General features: G+C 37.1%; 1 protein-coding gene and 1 long non-coding RNA gene across 2 annotated transcripts; both read left to right on the top strand.

Moving 5' to 3' along the window:
- The first annotated feature begins 2155 nt into the window (after positions 1 to 2155).
- LOC121050455 lies at positions 2156 to 3333 on the top strand. Its single transcript, XR_005803012.1, has 3 exons — positions 2156 to 2206; positions 2721 to 2790; positions 3056 to 3333. It is a non-coding gene; the product is annotated as an uncharacterized LOC121050455 (long non-coding RNA).
- A 15798-nt stretch (positions 3334 to 19131) lies between these two features.
- LOC112177149 (WRKY transcription factor 72A) lies at positions 19132 to 22559 on the top strand. Its single transcript, XM_024315365.2, has 6 exons — positions 19132 to 19336; positions 19535 to 19618; positions 20093 to 20179; positions 20382 to 20945; positions 21057 to 21170; positions 21280 to 22559. Exons 1-6 carry the CDS (start codon positions 19190 to 19192, stop codon positions 22297 to 22299), a joined length of 2016 nt encoding a protein of 671 aa, XP_024171133.1. The 5' UTR covers positions 19132 to 19189; the 3' UTR covers positions 22300 to 22559.
- The last annotated feature ends 304 nt before the right edge of the window (positions 22560 to 22863 follow it).

Below are 22863 nucleotides of genomic sequence, written 5' to 3' on the forward strand. Positions count from 1 at the left end.
TATATTTATAGAATTGTTGGCGCAAGGTTTATATATATATATATATATATATATATATATATTTGACATCCATTCTTAAATTAATCGGTGACTAAAGTTTTATTTAAATTTTTGTGAAAACGCAGAGCGGCAAAGTTAAATTTTTTAAAAGAAACGCGGGGCATGAAAATTTGTTTCCCACACTTGACATATTAGGAAGACTCAAATTTAGTTCAGATTTGCGCTAACTATTCGATCAGCACTAAGCACCCAACCTCCCTTTCTTCTCCTCCTCCGCCTCCACCTCCGCTTCCGACCAGAACCCTCATCCTCTTCGTTCTCAACCTTCGACCAGAACCCAGTCCTCGTCGTCCTCGTCGTCGTCGTCGTCGTCCTCCACCGCCTCCTCCTTCTTCTCCGCCTCAGACGGTGAACGGTGAACGGAATCAGAGTTCGAGGGATTTGTGAGCCTTTGTGTTATAGGTAATTCACAAATCTGTTCAGTTTTTGTCTTCGAAGGATTTGCGAATTCTTAATTCACCGATCTGAGTTTTTGTTTCTTAATTTTCTTACAACGATTTGTGTTTCATATACCGGAGAAACAAGCATTCTTCGTTGGGGTTTCTAGGCAAGTTTGAGCTTTCTAAGTTTGTGGCCATGTAATTGCCATTCATATTCTGAGCTCTTTTGGCATTCTCCATCTCTGGCTTGCTCTCTCTCGATTATTCTCATTGTTTTGTGATTGATTTGGGAAAGTTTTGGACTATTATTGAGTTTTAGGTTTTGGGTTTTGCAGAGGAGACTCCATGCTTGCTCTCATGCTGGTCAAGACACATTCAATTCGTGTGTTCTCTGCCTATGAAGGTTTCTGTAGCTTTTTGTTAATGTGGTGTATTTTTTTTTTACTAAAATCCAAACAATAGCATAAGTGAGGATTAAGGCCTTTTTCCAATTTCTGTTGTTATAGGACATTGAATTATAGTGTACAATTGATTGGGAACAGATATTGTGTATTGATATGATAAATGCTAATATAAATAGTTCACTATAACAGATTAACAGACGATCTTAAACAAGGAAACTAAGCTTCAAGTCTAGCCAAAACAGGGTACTAGGTAACACAATAACCAATGGACTGCCAAACAGGATAATTTTATTTGATTCTTTCATCTTAAAGTTTGTGTCTGGTTCTATGTGTTCTTTTTCCAAAACAAATCAACAAATTATGCAGAATGATCTTTTGGTCTCATTACAGGTTGATAATCTGAACAAGCATGTGGACTTGCAAAAAAAAATTGATTTAGTGATCACATCTGCTTTGCTAAGGTATTCCCTCTTTTCAGATTTTATGTTTTCTAAACTTTCTAATTATGATCATGTGCTGTTTTGGATCCATTTGTTCATGTATAAAGAAATGAATGTTTCAGATTTTATGCATCTTGTCGTCTTTGACTTCCTCCTCAGCTTACTATTTTTATTAGGAAATAAAGAATGAATGTTTCAGGTACAATGTGATTGTAAAATCTAAGAATGATTATTCTCAACGTAATTATGAAGATCAAATTAACCAATCTTGTAATTTGTAGAGACTCTCAACCTCCCTATCATGCTCTGTAAATGCTGCAGACCTTTGAGTCATGAGGGATTACTACCTTTCTATTGATTCATGGGATATCTTTCAAGAATATAAACAGAAAGCACATGCATAAGTTATAGACACCATATTCTATTATTGTATGAGCTTTTACAACCTACAGTGGGACTTTTCTAATAATCTGAATGGTTATGAGAGAATTGCTTCACTGCATATACAGGCTCGAGTTAATGTAATGTTAATTTTAAATTTAAACTTTTTTACTAAACTATTGATGTTAATCTTTGTGGATTGGCGAACCTGTGTATGTGTCTGAGTTAATCTTTTTTTATCAGGGAGTGGTGGTTGGATTGGATTGTAGAATGAGTGTGTGTCTCTAAGTAAAATCTTAGCTCACATGGTAAGTTTGTTTTCTAATTCTAACTTTAAGTAAATGAATCAGGTGGTTAAAATCAAAGTAAGCGTGTGTGTCTATATATATATATATATAAATGATTTTGATTTTTTATTCCCAATGAATCAACACATGGTGACGAAGAGGTGGAAGGGCTGGAAACTGAGGCTACCAAGGGAAACTTCACACATGACTATGACTTATCTTAGGAAATAACGTAAATGATGCAGAAAATTAAGGTATTTCAATTTTTAACCAATGTGTGCACATGACTTTAATTTGAATAGGGGATTTCAAACAATCAGTGTAGATGATCAACTTAAGTGCAAGATATGATCTTGAACTAACAAGAATTAGATTTCTCTTTCAATTTAGACTCAATTGGGGTCTGATATACATCTCATGGTTCTACTCTATTGATAAAGTTTGAAGAAGTCTGAAATACACTCCATGCAGAATCTATACCTTCTAGTAGTTTAGCTTCCTAGGACTTTTGTTTCAGGTAGGGAAATGAATCTTTTTGTTACCTACTCTGAATTGGTTCACTCAGCTAGTTGGCATGTGATTTGTTTGCAAACAGGATGTGGGAATTCTTGTTTTCTCTTGTGTATATATGTAAAAAGGATGTGGCTTCCAAAATCATTAAAAAAACATTCTTGTTGTCAAGGCGTTTTTGCAGCAATTAGGAGTTTTTTTATAAGGTCCTCATACTTATTATACTTTGTTCCATTTCCTGTTTTGCTATTTTGACAGGGTAAATCTACTAATGGAGATTCCGAAGCAAATGCATCTTGATCCTTAGCTGCTAGCCACTAGTTACAAGGTATTCGAACAAACCTTATCTATCTATATGAGGCAACAAAATATTAATAATGTGCGAGTAGTTTAGAATTAATGGTTTTATTACTTGCGGTATTAATAATGTGCACTAAGTATCTTAGAGTATTATATATGGTCAATGACTTTAGCTTATGATATGATAGCACTGACCCATTTTATATGTACTGTTAAACATGCTATATTTGTTTTCTTTTTCATACCTCTTGTGAGATATTATAGTAATTTGCAACATGTTGGATTGGCTATAGGACGAGACATTGAGGAATGCAGTTGAAAAGTTTAAGGGGAAGAAATGAAGACAATAGGTTTGTCTTTGTTTATTCAATCATGCTTAAGTGGAGATTGTAGTTACTAACTTCAGTACGTATTGGGCTTTTAGGTGGCAATTAGTTTGCTTAGACATGTTTGACAAATGTAATCTTTTATTATTTGTTTTTAGGTTAGTATTTTATCTCGTACTATTCTAATGTCATGGATGATGTTATTTTATCTATGTATTAAGACTATGTAGTTTGCATTCAATCAATTATTCAAATCTTCACTATATTTATTTAGTTCTTCAAGTTATGATTCAATTTGTGAAAAAATTCTAATAATTAAAATTGAATGTAATTTCATTTACTATATTTATTCCCACAAGAGGTGAGCTGTTTGTGACAACAATTATTCATCGGTAAAAGTCATTTGTATAGACGGTAATGATTATTAATTCTCACAAAACAAATATGAAATCGGAAATACTCAAATACTAATTCCCACAAAAGTAGTTACTTGGAAATATTTATTCCGACGAAGTTTTTAGTCGAAAATATGTCATAGGAAAAAGTTTTCCGACAACAATTGTGCTCGGAAAAAGGTCGTGGGAAAAGACTTACTTCGATGAAACCAGTGGTCGAAACTACGTTGTCGGAAATAGATATTACGACCAAAAGTGTTGTCGGAAATAATTCGTCGGAAATACAATTATTTCCGACAAAAAAACCTTAATTCCGTCGACTTTTCTCGGACGAAACAAACATTAATTCTGACCAAAAATTAGACTCAAATCCGACGGTTACATTCATCGGAAATGTCCAATCATTTCCGACGGTTGGTCGGAAGAACACTATTTCCGACCGTGACAGTTCCGACGACTTTCCGATGACGAATTTTTGTCGGAAAAACCTTTTTCCGACGAAAACGCCCTATTTCCGACCATTTTTCGTCATCGGAAATTACCGTCTGTGTTGTAGTGCGACTTCACACCCCCCTGTTCTTTAAAAAACCCATCTAATGGACTCTTTGGGTGCGTGTGTGTGTATTCTGTTAAAGAAAATACAAAATAAGCTACAACTAGCTAGGGTTTGTCATAATTACGATATATAATACATCACCATATATGGTTGATAAATAAGTTGATTATATATGGATTTTACAGGCATTAATATAAGAAACCATGGCGTGCAACATGATCGATCTTCTTGTCGACTGTTTGACCAAAGTTCATTGAGAAGAAATTGAGCTCTATTGATTGCTTGAAAAAGATTTAAAATCCATGCAGAGGAATAGTTTTAATAAATAGTTCCGGTGGGTTTTCATCTTTGACATCAAATTTGACTAGCTAGGTTTTGTAGTATGAAGTCCATGTTTAACAAACTATGAAAATGCAGACACCATTGACATTTGAGAGCTTGCATCGCACCTACTTCCTTGTTCTTTCTCTTTTTTTCTGGTTTATATTCATGTTCACATAAAAACAATATCTAGTGGGAAGCTCTTGAGAAATTGACTTTTGATTTCACAATAAAAAATAAATCAGATGAATGCACCATACATACATTTAATTTAGCAATTGGTTCCTTCACATACGCGAGTCTAAGTGATAATCTAAATATGTCGTTGACTTTAGTTTTCATCGAACTTAACCCAGAAATGAAGAGTTAAATCTAACACGGTTAGTAGCTATTAAAGAAATGCAAGTTTGAGAACACTGATAATCAGATAATTACTTGGTTATAAGTTTAATTTCTCATCATTTCTCTTATTTTTTGTCTATGTCTGGTCTGAGTACCCAGTATTAATTAGTTTCATCAGCATGAAGTTAACTAGGTCAGATTAATTATGATGACTTAAAGCTTAAGTTGTATTTGCCTCAAAATCGTCTCGGCCGAAATGAGGGCTGAGGGACTTGTGGTTGGATCGTCCTTTTGAAATAGCGCAGGCGTGCCAAGTCGCGGCCTATTGGCCGAGCGAGGTTTAGATCTAATTTGCACTTGTATATGATTGCTTTCAAGTGATTATAGGCCGAGGAAGGAACCCTCTCAACCGTTAGGTTCTAAAACCTCTATTGCAAGGACTTCGGTTAAGTGTCAACCCTGATCGGGATCTTCGATCACGTTCACCTCTTGGGTAAACTCAAAGGTTCGGATGAGAAGCGAGAGGTATATTGGGTGAAGGTACTCGTAAATTATGGTGAAGACAAAGGTGAAGTGGACTCGGTTGTCAAAACGTTGTGAAAGGATATGTGTGTGAACAGCAAATCGCATTGATCCGATCCGGACTAGCCTAAAGAGATCAATGGACGATAATCCTACATTACGAACTACTCTTAAGTGCGATAACTAAAGTGCCTATAAAGTAAATGAACAAGAAAGTAAAGTGCTTGAATGTAAAGTACTGAAACGAAATTGAGAAACTAGAAATGAAAACAAGTTATGAAAGTTGAACTGAAGGCAAAGTACCTAAGAGATAGCAAGAGAAAAGTTTGTGAGTAAAAGTTGTATATTGATTTGTTTGTGTGGTGCATGACACAAATCAAAACCCTAGCTAACTTGTCCTCTGAGACGTGGAATTTAATTAGGATTCTCCTTCCTTTTAGGATTGATTCGTCTCATAAAGCTCTGACTTAGCCGATATCTAAAATCTTCACCATTGAAATCATTAATTGACTTGAACTCCTTCTTCGTGGGGATTTCTTTCTTGAGTGAAATCTCGGCCGAACTTATTGTTTGGGCTTGGCCGAGCACTCCTAGTCCCCTTCTCGGCTTGTTTGCGCATTCATCCATTTCTCATTTGGATTGTCTAAGAGCTTGCTGAACAGCCCATTTTACTAAATTTATGCTATCCAACCCAAAGTTTCAAGTCTCAACCAGGCGACCGGACGACGCACTCTTCTCAGTCGTATGATTCATAAACTCTTACTTCGGTTAAGCGACACGTTCAATTTGAATGTACGACTCGACGTCTTTTCGGCCCACTCTCTAAATGGCCTTAAATAAAAGGTTACTAAATTCAGGTCCAAACAAGTTGCTCTCTGATAGATAAAACAATTCAAAACCCAAATCCCAGTGATGCTTTGGATCATAACAGTTGACTAGCTTAATTAGATATATTACTTAGTTAATAAATTATTTTTAATGAATGAACACAAACCAAGAATCTAGCAGAAGTCTCAAGGTTGGGAGGAGATGACTTTTTGAGAGTATATATGAATTCTCCCACAATCCCAGTGCATGAAATATATATAGGACTCTGTAAATGAGTTGTTCATGATCTATTGTCTCATTAAGGCACAGCCCCTATATTATATATGCATGACTGGTTTCAAATCAAGTTTTCTAACTAAGTATACGTATTGGAACCTCTTACAAAATTAATAATTTTTTTCCAGATCGTAAGTAGACTAATTTTTTTTTTTTTTTGTTAAACTAAGCAATTTGTTAGAGTACCACCTACACGTTACATGTAAGATATAATAATGCTTATAAACTATGACAAGCAAGAATTAAGTTCGGAGCATTGACCAGCTCTTAGGATGTTTATACTCTAAACTAATTAAGAAAGCTCTGTATACAGAAGTAATCCGAATCAAATTAGGATATAAACCATTCTTATGTTGAATAAATTTCTGGATTTGTGTACATATTTCCGCATTGTTCACATCATGCATGATGCATGCATGCATATGACTGTTTCGATGGATTGTACTTTTTTTTTTTTGGACTTTTTTTTTTCTTTTTTGTTGGACAATATATCAATTTCGCAGGTGTCGGACTATTTCGATGGATTGTACATATTTCGCAGGTGTTTGTGTATCACACACTTTATTATAAGGATGTAATAGTAATATTATTCGAAGAATGTGTGCTTGTGATCGTTTTCAAATCTAGTCGAATATGACTAGAGTATGTAAGATTGTTTTCAGACAGATCGATTGATTACCAAGTTTAACTTAAATAGGTCATATTTTCCTCCTGGAGAAGTAAAGATTAACTAATTCACCACCTAAAGCAATAAACATATCAGTTAAGTGTGTTCTTGTCTCCAAGTCCAGGTTATAACTTGGAATGAATCAAAGCAAATTATTAGACGTCAACGGTCTCGATCCCAAGGTAATTAGTTTATACTAATCAATTATCAAGATATAGCCAAGGGGCTGCTCATGTCCGAGTCTTACGCTAACAAGTGGACTGCTTATGCTTTATTGTATTATTGTGGACAGAGCAGACTTCAATTCAAAAGCCATATCATATGCTTCAATGTTGATTTGCTCCGTTAATTAATAGGATTAAAACGATTTGTCAATAGACTAGGACACTCTATTCATTCGATCTTCTCAATTTTGTCAAAAGAAATGTCCTCATTTTTGTCAAAAGAAATTTCCCCTCAAATATGTCAGAGTTTTGAAATAGTGAATTATTCTCTTTATTAGAACTAGCATTTCTCCATTCATGCTTTGTATGTGTATTTTTTCCTTTTCAGAAAATAAAAAAGAAATTTTAAATTCACACCCCTAATCACTTAATACACATCCCTATTATTTTATATTTCAAATTAGATTTTATAGGTACGTTAAATGACCAAAACAGACATCTATGCATTAGAAGAATAAAAAAATAGTCATATTTTCCTTATATTATTCTATTTATGTATAAATAGTTAGTTAAACATAACAAATTTCTATACGTGGCCTCCCAATTTAATACAAGAATAAAGTTAGAAACTATCTAATTTAATTTTTCCTTAAATAAATTGTAATTAGATGAGGTTAGAGACTATAATATTTAGAATTTCAAAATCAATGGTATTAAATATTTTTAAAACATATCGCTTTACTCCCATTTTTTGGTTAATTTCTTTTTTTGTTCTAAGAGTTATGATTAATCAATTTATTTTCTAATATAAAACATCACATGTGAAAAAACTTTGTAATTGTTAATTTGTTTGGCCCCTCTAATGACAACTATTTAGTTTCGCCACTATGGAGAAACTATTGGTATAGTTTTGGTTGAATGTTCAACTCATAATTTTATACTTGATTAACATGGTGTTTGATGGATGAGAGCTCAAATAACACAATGCCTATTTATATACATCTATTTAAAAGGAACAATAATAAATCTTTATGGATTTCTCAATAACTAACACAAGTAATAAATATCAATATACTAGAATATACTAATCATATTAAATAGTAACCTTAATATAGTCAAAAAGTAGGATATTTCATGATTTTTGAGATTAAGGGTATTTTAGGTACTTTGGGTTGTGTATTTAGTAAATTATTAGAATGAGAAATTAAATGGGTGGTGTATTAAGTAATTAGGGGTGTGTGTTTAAAACTTCTATTTCAGAAAATAAAAAAGAAAACAGTTATTGTGTCAGAGAAAAGATAATGGGAGATAAAAGTGAGTTGTTAATTTTTTTTTGTTTATCTTTTTAATAAAAATATTTTTACAAATATCAAAATTGTCCTTGTGATTTAGTTAATTCTCAAAATTTATTAATCTTCTAGGGTCATTTTTTGTCAAAATTTAAATTTTGACTAACAATCCCTCCTCTCTTAATAATGGTATGAATCATGATTAATGTAGTATAATTCCTCTCAAGTTTTTTTTTTTTTTTTTGAATAAAGGGTGGTGCGGCTGCTCTCAAGCCTTCATTAATGAAACTGTCGAATACAAGGGGGGGGCAATAAACCAAAACTCCTTATTACAATATGCAACTAGAGAACATCTTGAAATACTATCATGAGTCTCTACTAAACAACTGTATTCAACAAAGCACTAACTAGCAAAGAACGCTCTACTGGCGACTCTATTTGCTTTGACATAGGTCACACAACGGAAAGATAACTTGATTTGCAACTCGATTACAACTTAGCATATGTTCCATACACACAGCTTTCCCATCATGTTGCCACTGGAAAGTACATCCAGTGACACTTAGTTTCACCCTGCCACTAGGAGGTAACAACCATTTGACCAAGCAAGGAACTCACCGCCTACCTAGAGCAGATACGTTACTACCACTAGGAGGTTGAGACCATTTGCCAATGCAAGTAACTCGCCGCCTACCTATGGCAGACCAGGCACACAAAAGGTGCAGTCCGGGACCAAGCCCACGTCGCCCTATCAAATAGTGATAGGGACTTATTACCTGCATCAAGCCACATTTAATTAAAACTAACAAGTAATAAAACATAACATAAAACAGAAAATAATAAAAATATGGGTCCTGAGCCAAAGCCCAGGCCCAACAACCAGTAGGCCCAACAAGGAAGGAGCACAGGTCTAGCCCAATCCAACAACACCACGATCCAACCAGTGTTGCCACTGCCACCACCACGTCACCATCACCGCACCTCCGCCTTGCCACGATCTCCAACCAAAATCCAGCCACCAGAACATTCCACCTTGGCACGATCTCCAACCAACACCCAGCCACGATCTCTGACATGAACCCACATAGCCAACTCCCTGGCAGAGAAAATGCAGCCTCAGAACCACAAATCTATGGTGCAGCTTTAACCACGGCGACCGGAATCCTCCATCTCCTCCCTCTTATCTGCCTGTCCCCAGCCATCCCTTGCCAAGCCCAGCAATCTATCCCGCCATCCAACACACCCAACCTCAGATCAGATCGATCGGATCCAATCTAGATCGAATGGGTCAGTACCAACAACGGCCACAACTCGGCCACCACTCTCACCTCGACAACAGAGGAAGAATATCAGGCCATTAAAGCCCACAGTGGCCCGTCCGATGACGACGTCCATGGGACACGCCACCAGATGGAGCATACTCTCTCTTACAAACGACTGCGCGTGCAGCACGTTCTATAATGTGTTTTTTTTTTTTTTTACTTTCCTCTCAAGTCTTATCTTGAGTAGGATATGCATGTAACTGCTATATTTTCTGTCAAAAGACAATTCCCACCGTATTTAATCCTTTGAAAACGTAGACAAACATGGACTCCATCCAAAGAAGAAATCCATCTTTGAACAACAATATTTATCAGCATAACTCACGTCCTTTCATCCTTCATCATGGTAGAGTTTTTATAATCACCGAATGGGAATGGGAATGTATATATACCATAAAAAAATGGGCAGGACAATTTGCATGCCATAAGACAAAATTTAATATCGTAATGTATAGTACGTATTGGCCGGTGTGGATCGTTATCTTTTTTCTCCTATCAATATAGAAAAAAGAGAAGACGATTAAAAATTATGAATCATTCTTATGACATGGAGGATGAATCACAATATCATCCACAATGTATAAAAAAATTTCATTTGCCATTCCCGACTTAGAGCGCGCGAGAGTCTCATCAATGTTAATCTAAACCCTTATTCATGTTTAAGCAAGCTTAAGCGTGACTCAAATGTATAATTTGAATACGAAAAACAGCATGAAACAAAATATCTAAGCCTTGATTGGAGTCGGAGTAGCAAAACTAATGACTCGAATATAAACTTCTTTTGAACAAAATTGAGCCAAATCGATAAAATATTGGAATTAAGATTCGCAACCACACTCATCCTAGGTATTAGAACTTAATCACAACAACTGCAACAGTGTAAAACTGTAAATCCACAACAAGGACTAAAATTACAGATCTTAATCGGTTAAGTAGTCGATCGCTTGAACTATAAAACCCTTACAACAACCATGTCAATTTGGGGTATATAAACATACAAAAAATGGTAAGAATTGGGCATTAATTATTTGAGAGTATTTCCACGCCTACTAGTTGGGATTCAAATTTGCTCACCACTAGCCTCTAGATGGTGATACCACCACCCAATAAAAAGCTGTCATGTATCACAATCCATAACCATGGACTAACTATGGTTAACTTAGTAAATTATCAGAAAAGAGAAAAAGTAATTTAATAATAATAAAATGGCAAAAGTTATAAATAGTCATTGTGGTTTCACTGGTTTGGAGTGATGCTCAAAATTAACCTTCTGGTTTAAAAATGTAGAATAGCTGTAAATCTTATGTAATTATGATTCTTATTTATTTAGGTTATCATGTAATTATAGGAATGATTGTTTCCTATTAGGGTTAGACTACTCCTCTTGTCCTTGTATATATACCCCTTTGTGGGATGAATAGAATACATTATTGAAAACCGTAAATCAAAGTATTCTTTTCTACTTGGTATCAGAGCAGGTTCAATCCTTTGAACTTGCCTGCATCCTTTGAATCCTGAATCCTGAATCCTGAATCCCAAAGCACACCACAAACCGCTGTGTACCACCACCATTAAAATCAAGCCATCCCTGAATTTTTTTGAAACCCTAGAAAAACCAAACCTGAAAAAAAAAAAAAAAACCCAAATTCCTCAATGGCTGGACCTGCAATTGAAGGCGAACAGTCAAATCCCGAGAAGACAATGGTGTCATCCTCACCGGTCATCCATCACCATTACACCACCCAACAAGACAACTCTGCTTTCCCCACAAGTGTTGTCTTGAATGAATCCAACTACACCATATGGGCTCCTCTTATGCGAATGCGCATTGGAGCACGAGGGAAGGTTGGTTATCTGACCGGAGTAAAGGCTGAACCAGCCATGAATTCTGCAGAGTATGAAGCTTGGGCCACAAACAATGAAAAGGTGAAAAGTTGGCTAATTGACTCCATGGAATCCTCTCTCATGAACCGGTATATTCGTCTTCCTACTGCGAAAGATATTTGGGAAGCTGTAGAGAAAACCTTTTATGATGATTCTGATGAAACCCGAATCTTTGAGTTGAATAAAAAGTGTTTTGAAGCAAAGCAGAATGGAAGGCCCATTCCGACCTACTACAATGAGTTAGTGGCAATGTTCCAGGAGATTGATCAAAGGGTGGCCTCTCAACATGATAATGTTGCAGCTGTCGTTCAAGAAACTTCAGCAATGTCCCGGATGCGTGTTCACTTGTTTTTTAGTGGACTTGACCCAGAGTATGATCAGGTGCGTGGAGAAATCCTACGCAAGAAGCCTAAATTCTCCTTGGAGCAGAGCTATGCTTACATTCGCAAGCTGCAATCAGAGAAACAAGCTATTGGGCGTTCGGTACCTACCGAATCTTCTGTTATGGCCGTTCAACGCCGACCAGGTCCTCCTCCAGGCTTCTCAGGTCCTTCTCCACGCCGTCCTCATGACAAACCAAACCCATACGCAAACAAAAAATGTGTTGTCTGTGGGGAAGTAGGTCATACCAAGGAGCGGTGCTATGAAGTGATTGGCTACCCTGATTGGTGGGACTTCACTAGGAAACCGCGAAAGAATCCAGGCAAGGCGGCTATTGCTACTACAGAGGAAGAGCATCTCGACAATGCCTCCGCTAATGTAGCGCAGTCAGGTATGAAGGGTGAGGCTACTTTGAATAATACATGGATAATTGATACAGGTGCATCTGATCATATGATCAATGACCCTAGTCTTGTGAAAAACCTTAGACGTTCCTCTCAAAATATTGGCTCTACTGCTGATGGTGCTCCAACTCCGGTCACCGGAGAAGGTTCTATTGTTGTATCTGATACCTTAACCCTTAAATCTGTCCTTGTTGTTCCCTCACTAGCTTATAATCTCCTATCTGTTGGTCAGATTATTTTAGCACTTGCATGTATTGTGACCTTCTATCCATCTTTCTGTGTGTTTCAGGACATTCTGACTCGGCGGATTCTTGGTTATGGTGTTAGAAGGGGAAAATTATACTACCTGGATCTGACAGAGACTGGAGAAAACCAGAAGCATCTTTTGGGGCAAGCTAATCAGATTAATGGGGTAGAGAATGCAAAGGAAGCAGTATGGTTATGACATCGCCGTTTCGGTCATCTATCTTTTAGTTATCTTAAGAAGCTGCAACCTCATTTGTTTTCGGTTGTCAGTGATTTGGATTTCCATTGTGACATTTGTGAACTGGCCAAGAGCCACCGTATTTCATATTCACCAAGTCTTAATAAAAGTCCTGTTCCTTTTATGAAAATTCACTCTGATGTCTGGGGTCCTGCAAAGATTCCTTCTCTTTCTGGAGCTCGGTATTTTATAACGTTTATTGATGATTGCACTCACATGACTTGGGTGTCATTACTGAAGAATAAGAGTGATGTATTTGGAATGTTTACAGAATTTCACAAAATGGTGGCAACTCAGTATCAAGAATCCATCAGAGTGTTTCAGTCTGACAATGGTGGAGAGTTTGTGAATGGCCCTATGATTGAGTTTTGCCGGTCACATGGAATTCGTCATCAAACCTCCAATTCTTATACTCCTCAATAGAATGGTTTAGCAGAACGGAAGAACAGGCAGTTGATGGAAGCTGTTCGTGCTTCCTTATTTGGCATGAATGTACCTCGGTCCTATTGGGGAGAAGCAGTAAAATCAGCAGCATATCTTATCAACCGTACTCCTTCACGGGTGATTGAGTTTCAGAATCCTCATCAGAAGCTTCATACACTGTTGACCATTCCTTCTATGCCTAATTTGGAGCCCCGGGTGTTTTGGTGCACAGCGTATGTTCATATTCCCAAGCCTCAACGCAGCAAGCTTGATCCCCGTGCCCGTAAGTGTATCTTTGTTGGTTATGCTGACTTCCAGAAGGGTTATCGATGTTATGATCCCCTTACTGGCACTTTACATGTCTCTCTTGATGTTGCTTTTCGTGAATCCGAGCCTTATTACTCAGGGGGAGCTTCTCAATCTTCCCTTCAGGGGGAGAGAGGTTGTGAAGGGAATCCTCGTTCTATTATTGATTTTGATGTCTTGAAGACTTGGAAAATTTGGAGGATACATTTGAGGGTAGAAATTTGGAAACAGAAAATGCAGTTGCCGAACAGAGCATTGTGAATTCCGAAATAGACAATGCGACTGCCGAACGAAGTGTTGTGAATTCCGAAACAGAAAATGCGACTGCCGAACAGAGTGTTGTGAATTTCGAAACAAAAAATGTAACTGCCGAACAGAGTTGTGAATTCCGAGACAGAAGAGACGACTTTTCTGGATAGTTTGAATCAAAATCAAGATGTATCTGAAGCTCACACACAAGATATTCCCCCTTCTGCATCACCAACTGAAGATCCCGGTCAGAATGATCCTTCTCAGGTACCCCTAAACTTTAATGAATCTTCTGGGTTAGAAAGTGTCGAACCTAGGAAATCACAAAGGGTTACCAAGGGAATTCCTAAGAAACAATATGAACCAGATATCAAAGCCAAAGCTAAATACCCTATAGCTAATTTTATGTCTAACCATAGGATTTCTGGGTCACATGCACTTGTTATTGATCAATTATCTATTGTATCTATTCCTAGTAACGTGCAGGATGCATTGACGGATCCAAAATAGACAAAGGCGATGAATGAAGAATTGGAAGCTCTTCAAAAGAATGCAACATGGGAGCTAGTACCTATGCCGGTTGGAAAGAAGATTGTAGGGTGTCGTTGGGTATTTACTGTGAAGCTTAATGCAGATGGAACTATTAATAGATACAAGGCGAGGTTGGTTGCCAAAGGATACACACAACGTTATGGGATTGATTATGAGGAGACTTTTGCACCCGTGGCAAAGATCAATACTGTTCGGATTCTAATCTCACTTGCAGCAAACAAAGATTGGCCCTTGCACCAGTTTGATGTGAAGAATGCGTTTCTTAATGGGAATTTGGAGGAAGAAGTGTACATGGATGTGCCCCCAGGTGTTAAGAATTACCTAAGTGAAGTTGGCAAGGTGTGTAAATTGAAGAAGTCTTTGTATGGCCTGAAGCAATCTCCAAGAGCCTGGTTTGGGAGATTTTCAAAGTCCATGAGAGCCTTTGGGTACAGACAGAGCAATTCTGACCATACCTTGTTTATTAAGCGCAAGAATGGTAAGATTACAGCTCTTATTGTGTATGTTGATGACATGATTGTTACAGGGGATGGTCTGAAAGAGATGAATGAGTTACAAAAGTATCTGTCAAAGGAGTTTGAAATGAAGGATCTGGGGCAACTGAAGTATTTTCTGGGTATTGAAGTTGCGAGGTCTAAGAAGGGAATTTCACTGTCACAGAGGAAGTATGTTCTTGACTTACTTACTGAAACGGGGATGCTGGACTGCAGTCCAATTGAAACACCCATTGAGATGAATCACAGACTTGCCATTTATCCTGATGAAATTCCAACTGATAAAGGAAGGTATCAACGTCTTGTAGGAAGGTTGATTTATCTTTCACATACTAGACCTGATATTGCTTATGCTGTGAGTGTTGTCAGTCAGTTTATGCATTGTCCTAGTGAAGAACATATGGATGCAGTTTTTCAGATTTTGAGGTATTTGAAGATGGCGCCAGGTAAAGGATTACTGTTTGAGAAAAAGGATGAATTGGAAGTTGGGGGATACACAGATGCAGATTGGGCTGGTGATAATACTGACAGGCGTTCTACATCTGGGTACTTCACTTTTGTAGGAGGGAACCTTGTCACTTGGCGTAGCAAGAAACAGAAAGTTGTGGCCAGATCAAGTGCAGAAGCTGAATTTCGAGGTATGGCACATGGAGTCTGTGAAATGTTATGGATTCGTAATGTCCTGAAAGATCTAGGTTACAAGCTTAAACAACCTATGAATTTGCATTGTGATAATAAAGCTGCAATTGAGATTGCACATAATCCAGTTCAGCATGATAGGACAAAGCATGTGGAGGTTGACCGTCATTTTATTAAAGAAAATCTTGACAGAAAGGTTATTCGTTTTCCATTTGTAAACTCAGAAGAGCAGTTAGCTGATGTTCTTACTAAAGGAGTGTCCAGGAAGATATTCGACAGCTCAGTTGACAAGTTGGGCATGATAGATATCTATGCACCAACTTGAGGGGGAGTGTAGAATAACTGTAAATCTTATGTAATTATGATTCTTATTTATTTAGGTTATCATGTAATTATAGAAATGATTGTTTCCTATTAGGGTTAGACTACTCCTCTTGTCCTTGTATATATACCCCTTTGTGGGATGAATAGAATATATTATTGAAAACCCTAAATCAAAGTATTCTTTTCTACTAAAAATATTTAATTTTACTTGCGAAACTAATTAATATTGGTCCAAATGCTATTCATGTGCAAGGATAAATTTGTCATTTCAATTTAAAATAGTAAAAGAAATTAAATTAAATATTATTTGAAAAATAAAATTAAAAAAATAGGAGGTTGTGGAATTCTAGTTTTTATTTATTTTCAATTTCATTTCCTATAAAATTTCTAATTTATTTTGTCTTCGTTTTATTTTTTTATTAAGATGACAAACTTATCCTTACACATGACTTGCACATGTCAAAGTTTTTTGTCAAAATTAGCTTTTGGACCAACTTTGATCAATTTCGCAAATCATAAGGGTAAAATTAAACATCTTGAAACCACAAGGTTAATATTAAGTATCATCCCAAATCACAGGGACCATTTCTAACTTTTACCTATTAATATATATTATTATAAGATTATTCATTAAATAAACAAATCCTAAACCCTTTCGTCTTCTAATTGCTCTGGCTTTTCTTTTTCTCTAGTTCACTGCTATATTCGTCTTTTGCCATCAGTCCATCATTTATCATCATCGTGTTATTTATTTATTTATTTTATTTGATTAAGCTTGGCGGAGTCGTTGGTTGGCCCAACATACTCCCCACCACATTGAGCCGAAACATGGTCTGAAGAGTCGAGCTTTGTACATTGACCGTTTGTTCATCGAATCTGACCAAATTGGCCAGATGGAATATATCCGGCATAGGTATCACCTCAATCCCGTTCATGAAAGCATGTGATTTCTTATGTGACAAAGTGGGGCTGAACGTGATGTTGAGATTCCCGGACTTGACAGGAATGAGTGAGAATTCTTTGACAATGTAGGCCTGCGTGAGAGCTTCGGCAGTGATGGAGGCGCTGAAATTGTTGAGGAGAGTAAACCCATTTGAGGTTACATCAAAAATGTGTCGGATTTGTTGAGGCTGTTATAGGAAGAAGGGTAGAAATGGAGTCTGAGCCAAAGGCGTTGCTCTGGTGGAACAGAGAATTGTATGAGGATGAAGAGTTGAAGATTCTTGCAGACATGTATGGGATTTCGGAAGGAAGAGAAGGGTCTTGGTATTGGGCCGTCGCCGTCGTGGAATTTCGGGAAATAAACTAGGAATCCGATGACCATTTCCGGCCATCAGAATCGGTGCCACAGTTTGAAGAGCCACAAAAAAGTATGTAAGGATTGGAAGACTTTGAGTCTGCGCTAAGAACTTGAAGGGTGCTAAGAGACAACAAGATCAGAGAAAATAAGGTCTAGGTGTTGGAGATCATAGCTGAAAAGAGAAACCCTTTTGAGATAGAATTGAAAAACAGAGAGATATGGAACAGAGTACAGGAAAACAAGAGAAACAAGAACAATGAGAGAATATGTTTTCCTGCACTTGCTGGAGTTCAATCTCAATAGCTCTGTATCAATTCAAAGTATGTACTCTGGTTTCATGGAAGTAAAATATTACAGATCTACCTGGAAAATGTAGGAAGTGATTCAAGATCACATACCAAATGGTGGTTTGGCTTTCACTTTCTGTGTAATTTTTTTTCTTTCTCTAGCTCTGTTTTGATTCTTTTGTCTGCGTCTCTGGTACGACATGGACGGAGCGTTAGGATAGGAGGTAGTTACTACTTACTGGATCGAGTAATTGAGATGATGATCAGTCATGTTGTGATGGCATGCAGAAGATGAATATAGCAGTGAACTGGAGAAAAAGAAAAAGTCAGAGTAATTAGAAGACGAAAGGGTTTAGGACTTGTTCATTTGATGAAGAACAATTCTTAGGTTCACCCCTGGGTGAACAAGCATATTCACCCCTGTTATCGATTAACTCACTTTTACTTAATAAATTTATAATCCAACGGTCTATATCTTAAATTAGCATTTAAAGATCATCTCTGTAAAAAATCAATCGAATCAGAAATCGTTTAATTATCTAATTGAATCAAATAAATGGACGGTTCTAACTACACTTACTGCTATTATGATGAACCGTCCATGTATTTCATATAAATGAATAATTAAAAGGTTTTCAATTTGATTAATTTTTAACAGAACTAATCTTTGTGTTACATTATACAACTTGAATGGTTGAATTAGAAAATTAAAAAGTTATTATGCATTAATCATAAGATAGGGTGAATATGCTGCTTCACCCCAAGGGGTGAACCTGAGAATTGTTCTGTAATCCCATAGTAATGTATATTAGTTATATTATTATTAAATTATTTTTTCTCTTTTCTGATAATTTGTTACGTTAACTATAGTTAGTTGATGGTTATGGTTATCACCACGTTAGGGTTAGCGGTGAGTAAATTTGAATCTTACTAGCTGGCTTGCAATTCCAACGTGTGTTAATGATGTGAACATTAACGTTAATTACAAGCCGGGTCATGATCAATTGCATGGCCAGAAAATTGACGACTTTGAAGAAGCTAGCAAACAATTCTTCAAACTGACCTCTATTTCAGTCTTTCTATAATTAACACCCATAGTTGACCTGAATCTTGCCTTTTACAAAACCCTAACCCTGACCCTACCCCACCCACGACGCACCTCTCTGAGAATGGAACAGAAACTAAGCTCCGGTGATTGGAGGTTAATGATTAATTCAAATCCGAGAGTCTATTTGTGGGGCCAATCAATGTTTTTTGACCACGAATTAACGAACCAAAATTATGAAAAGAACCCCCATGTGACTTTCGGCAACCTACGAAACTTCAACGACGGTGTTTGCCTGTTTGGACCGATCTTTGCGGCTTCAACTCTTGAAGCTATTATTTCATATATTTTTTCATGTTATCTCAAACGTTGACGTTGAATTCTTCTCCCATTTTCTCAGTTTGATTTTACTTTTTTTAACAAGATTAATTAAAATTAAAAGTAGTTGCAGTTTGTGTATGATTCTGTCACCACTAGCTAGCTGCAATTGGGGAATGGGTTAAGTTGACATTTCGAGGGTTTGAATAATTTATAAGGGTTTCAGTCAAATACTGCAGGCTGTCTCTGTATAAGAAGAGGAGTCCCTCACAATTGATGACAAGAAAGGAAAAAAAAGAAAGGAGAAAGCTAAAGAGATAAAGGATATAATGGAGGCTGCCGTGAAAAAATCTTATCATGGAGATCAAGAGCAGGAAGAGAAGAGAGTAGTACTGCTTGAATCTAGGACTGCTACTGCTCTTGATGATGATCATCATGGAGAAGGTCGTTATAGCAGAGAAGAACTTGTTATCAAAGTAAGTAATGAACTATAACTATATTGCATCGATCTGTTTCTTTGTAAGTTAGTTTATGGATCGAGATAGAAGATCTCAGGGAAGAACTTATAATATAAGCACTAGTTAAAGGATTACAGGCATATGATCGACAAGCATATCTATATATACATATATATATATAATCAAAATTAATTGTTGTGGATCTGTGTATTATAGGCTGGAAATGAAGGAGCAGGACAGGAGAATAACGAAATGAAATCATCTTCACCAAACCAAAAAGATTTGAGTTGCGGCAAGCAGGTAATTTAAACTGATCGAAACCTCCATCGATCATTTAAGAAAATATTGCACCTTTTCTTAAAATTAAGAGGAAATTAATTAGGGGTAGTAATTTTGAAACAATCTCATCCACCGATATCTTTAGTATTTTCCCTTCATATTTCTATTCAAGAAGAGGATAACACATGGTTATGAAAATAACAGCAGAGCGAGCTACATTGATCTTTTGGCAATATTAGATCTTGTACGTAGTCTAAATTAACCATTTGTTAAGGTCTGACCATGATCTATCTGATAAAAATTAAAAAAAGAAAGAAGAAAACTTTTAGGCCATAGAATTAATTATTCCCCTTCTGCAAAGTAAACCATTAAATTGATCATGAGGTTAATAATTATTCAAACGTACAATGATGTTTGTTTAACTGGCTGTTTAGTGTATATGTCTACAGTCCTTGAACTTTAATTAATCCTCAATGATTATGCTTAATTGAACAGATATCAACCACGAGCAACATAAAAGGGTCCTCTTCGGTTGAACCTGATCATTCAGTGGCTTCTAATTCGTCAAGCCTAAAGGAACAGGTACTCAGAGCTTTTTCAAGTACTTGTTTGTTTAATTATATAAATCTTTGATAATATTAATTGGCATCCGGGATGAAGAAATCAAAGCCTAGCTTGTTTGTTTAATTATATAAATCTTTGATAATATTAATTGGCATCCGGGCTGAAGAAAATCAAAGCCTAGTACTAATTTAGTTAACTTTTCAAAACTCTAATTCTATAGGATTATCAGCTAGAATCTGCTAGGGCCGAAATGGGTGAGGTGAGAGAAGAAAACCAAAGGCTGAAGAAGTACTTAGACAGAATGATGGAGGACTACCAAACACTCCAAATGCAGTACCATGACATTCAACAGAAAGCAATTAAATCCAGTAAGGATGACAATGCAACCAATAATCATCAAGACGACGATGAATCCGAGCAGCTTGTCTCCCTCAGCCTCGGATCTTTTTCCAGCAAGCGGAAAAAGGTCGAGGAAAAGAACAAAAGCCCTAGTACTCAAGAAGGGAAAGAAAAGGATACAGATGATGAAAAGAGCTTGTCTTTGGGACTAGACTGCAAATATGAAGCACCTGCTAAATCAAGTAGTGCTACAACTGATCAGGTGCCCTTGTCAAACCCTAGCCCTTCAAGCAGCGTTGAAGAAGTACGCAAAGAAGAAGCAGGCGAGACATGGCCACCGAAAAAAGTTCTCAAGACCATGAGAAGTATAGAAGATGAAGTTGCGCAGCAGAACCCAGTAAAAAAAGCTAGGGTTTCAGTCAGGGCTAGATGTGACACCCCAACGGTTAGTATTTATACAAATAATTTAGTAATAATTAATTAATTACTTTATATGTACTTATTGACATGCATAATGGAGTTTATTAATAAAATACCTGATTGACTTTGGACACAGATGAATGATGGATGCCAGTGGAGGAAATATGGACAGAAGATTGCAAAAGGAAACCCTTGCCCTAGAGCATACTATCGTTGCACCATCGCACCATCATGTCCAGTAAGGAAACAGGTAACATGCGCGAACTTGTCTATTACATATATTATATATACATGATTCGTATATGTGGTCTAAATATGTAATTCACATTGTATTCATGATATTTTTCTTTGATTTTTAGGTGCAAAGATGCGCGGATGACATGTCCATCTTAATCACCACGTACGAAGGAGCACACAATCACCCACTTCCACTGTCAGCCACCGCCATGGCTTCCACCACCTCTGCTGCCGCTTCCATGCTGCTGTCCGGCTCATCATCCAGCTCGTCCCTGCCTGGCCTGAACCCCTCGGCTGGGGCCACAACTGCGGCTGCTGACCTTCGTGGATACAATTACTATGTTTCAGATAACTCAAGATCGAGATTCTACATACCCAACTCTTCCATGTCATCTTCACTACCAACCATCACCTTGGACCTCACTTCAAACCCATCCTCCTCTTCCTCATCCCAGTTGAATAAATTTGCTTCATCAACTTTAAATTCTGCCCACCAAGTACCATACCCTCCCACCAGCCTCAACTTTGGTTCTTCTGATCAATCCAACAACACCATGCCATGGACTAACAGTGGGTTCCTTTCCTATGGAAATGGGACCCAGTTACCCTACAACAACAAGAATCCTATTATTGGAAGGCAGCAGCAGCAGCCTATGCAAAACAGCATGTACCAAAACTACATGCAGAAGAACAATCCAACTCCTCAACAGTTTCAGTTACCGGATCCAATTGCGGCCGCAACAAAGGCAATTACAGCGGATCCAAGTTTTCAATCTGCCCTAGCAGCCGCACTTACATCAATCATTGGCGGTAGTAGTAATGGTGGGAGTGGAAGTAGCAATAATAATCAGAATGCAGGTGGAGATCACTTTAATAACATCATGGCTCAGAAATTGAAATGGGGTGAGCACTTCCCGGGAATTAGTAGTAGTAACGGTCCTACTGCTTCTTCCTATCTGCAAACAGCAATTAAAGGGAACAATATTACTGGATGTGCATCAAGCTATTTGAACAAACCGAATTCTTCATCTGTGAATATTTCGCAGCCCGGGAGTTTGATGTTTCTGCAGCCACCTAATTCATTGCCATTTGCCACCCACAAGAGTGCGTCTACATCTCCGAGTGAGGATCACAAGAGTTGATATATGCTATATATAGACTCCTTTTTTTTTTTCCTGAATATTTGTTAATTTGTAATATTGATTCGAGGAATTACTTCAGGCAAGGTTCCATGCATCATCAAATTGTGTATTAAACTTTAGTGTTTTTACTAGATGAGTACTAGAGTAGTGGTGTTGACTGTGGTATTCATTACCAGCTCACATTAGCTTGTACTTTGATCAGGAATTATGTATTTACACGACCTAATTGGTAAGATGTATATCATATTTACTCGTGTGTATATTCTCATGCCTGCTAATTAGCCCTGAGCCTCGAGCCTGCTTATGCCTTGGTCGCCCTTAGACCACATATATAGACCCTGCTCACGCCTTGGTCCTGTCTAAGCCTCAGCCCGGCTTGATCGTTACGTGGTCAGGTTCTTCGACCATCTTTGTGCCTTTTGTTGCCCTAATTGATCTTGTATTCACCCGGGCATAAGTAGAGCCGCATAGGGTGATTGAGAAAATGACGATCTCCGATTTAATTGATTTTTCTTTTTAATATAGATAAATTCTAAAACTAAATGCATGTTTTTGGAAAAGTGA

The sequence above is a fragment of the Rosa chinensis genome, chromosome 7, assembly GCF_002994745.2.
Source record: "Rosa chinensis cultivar Old Blush chromosome 7, RchiOBHm-V2, whole genome shotgun sequence".
NCBI lineage: Eukaryota > Viridiplantae > Streptophyta > Magnoliopsida > Rosales > Rosaceae > Rosa > Rosa chinensis.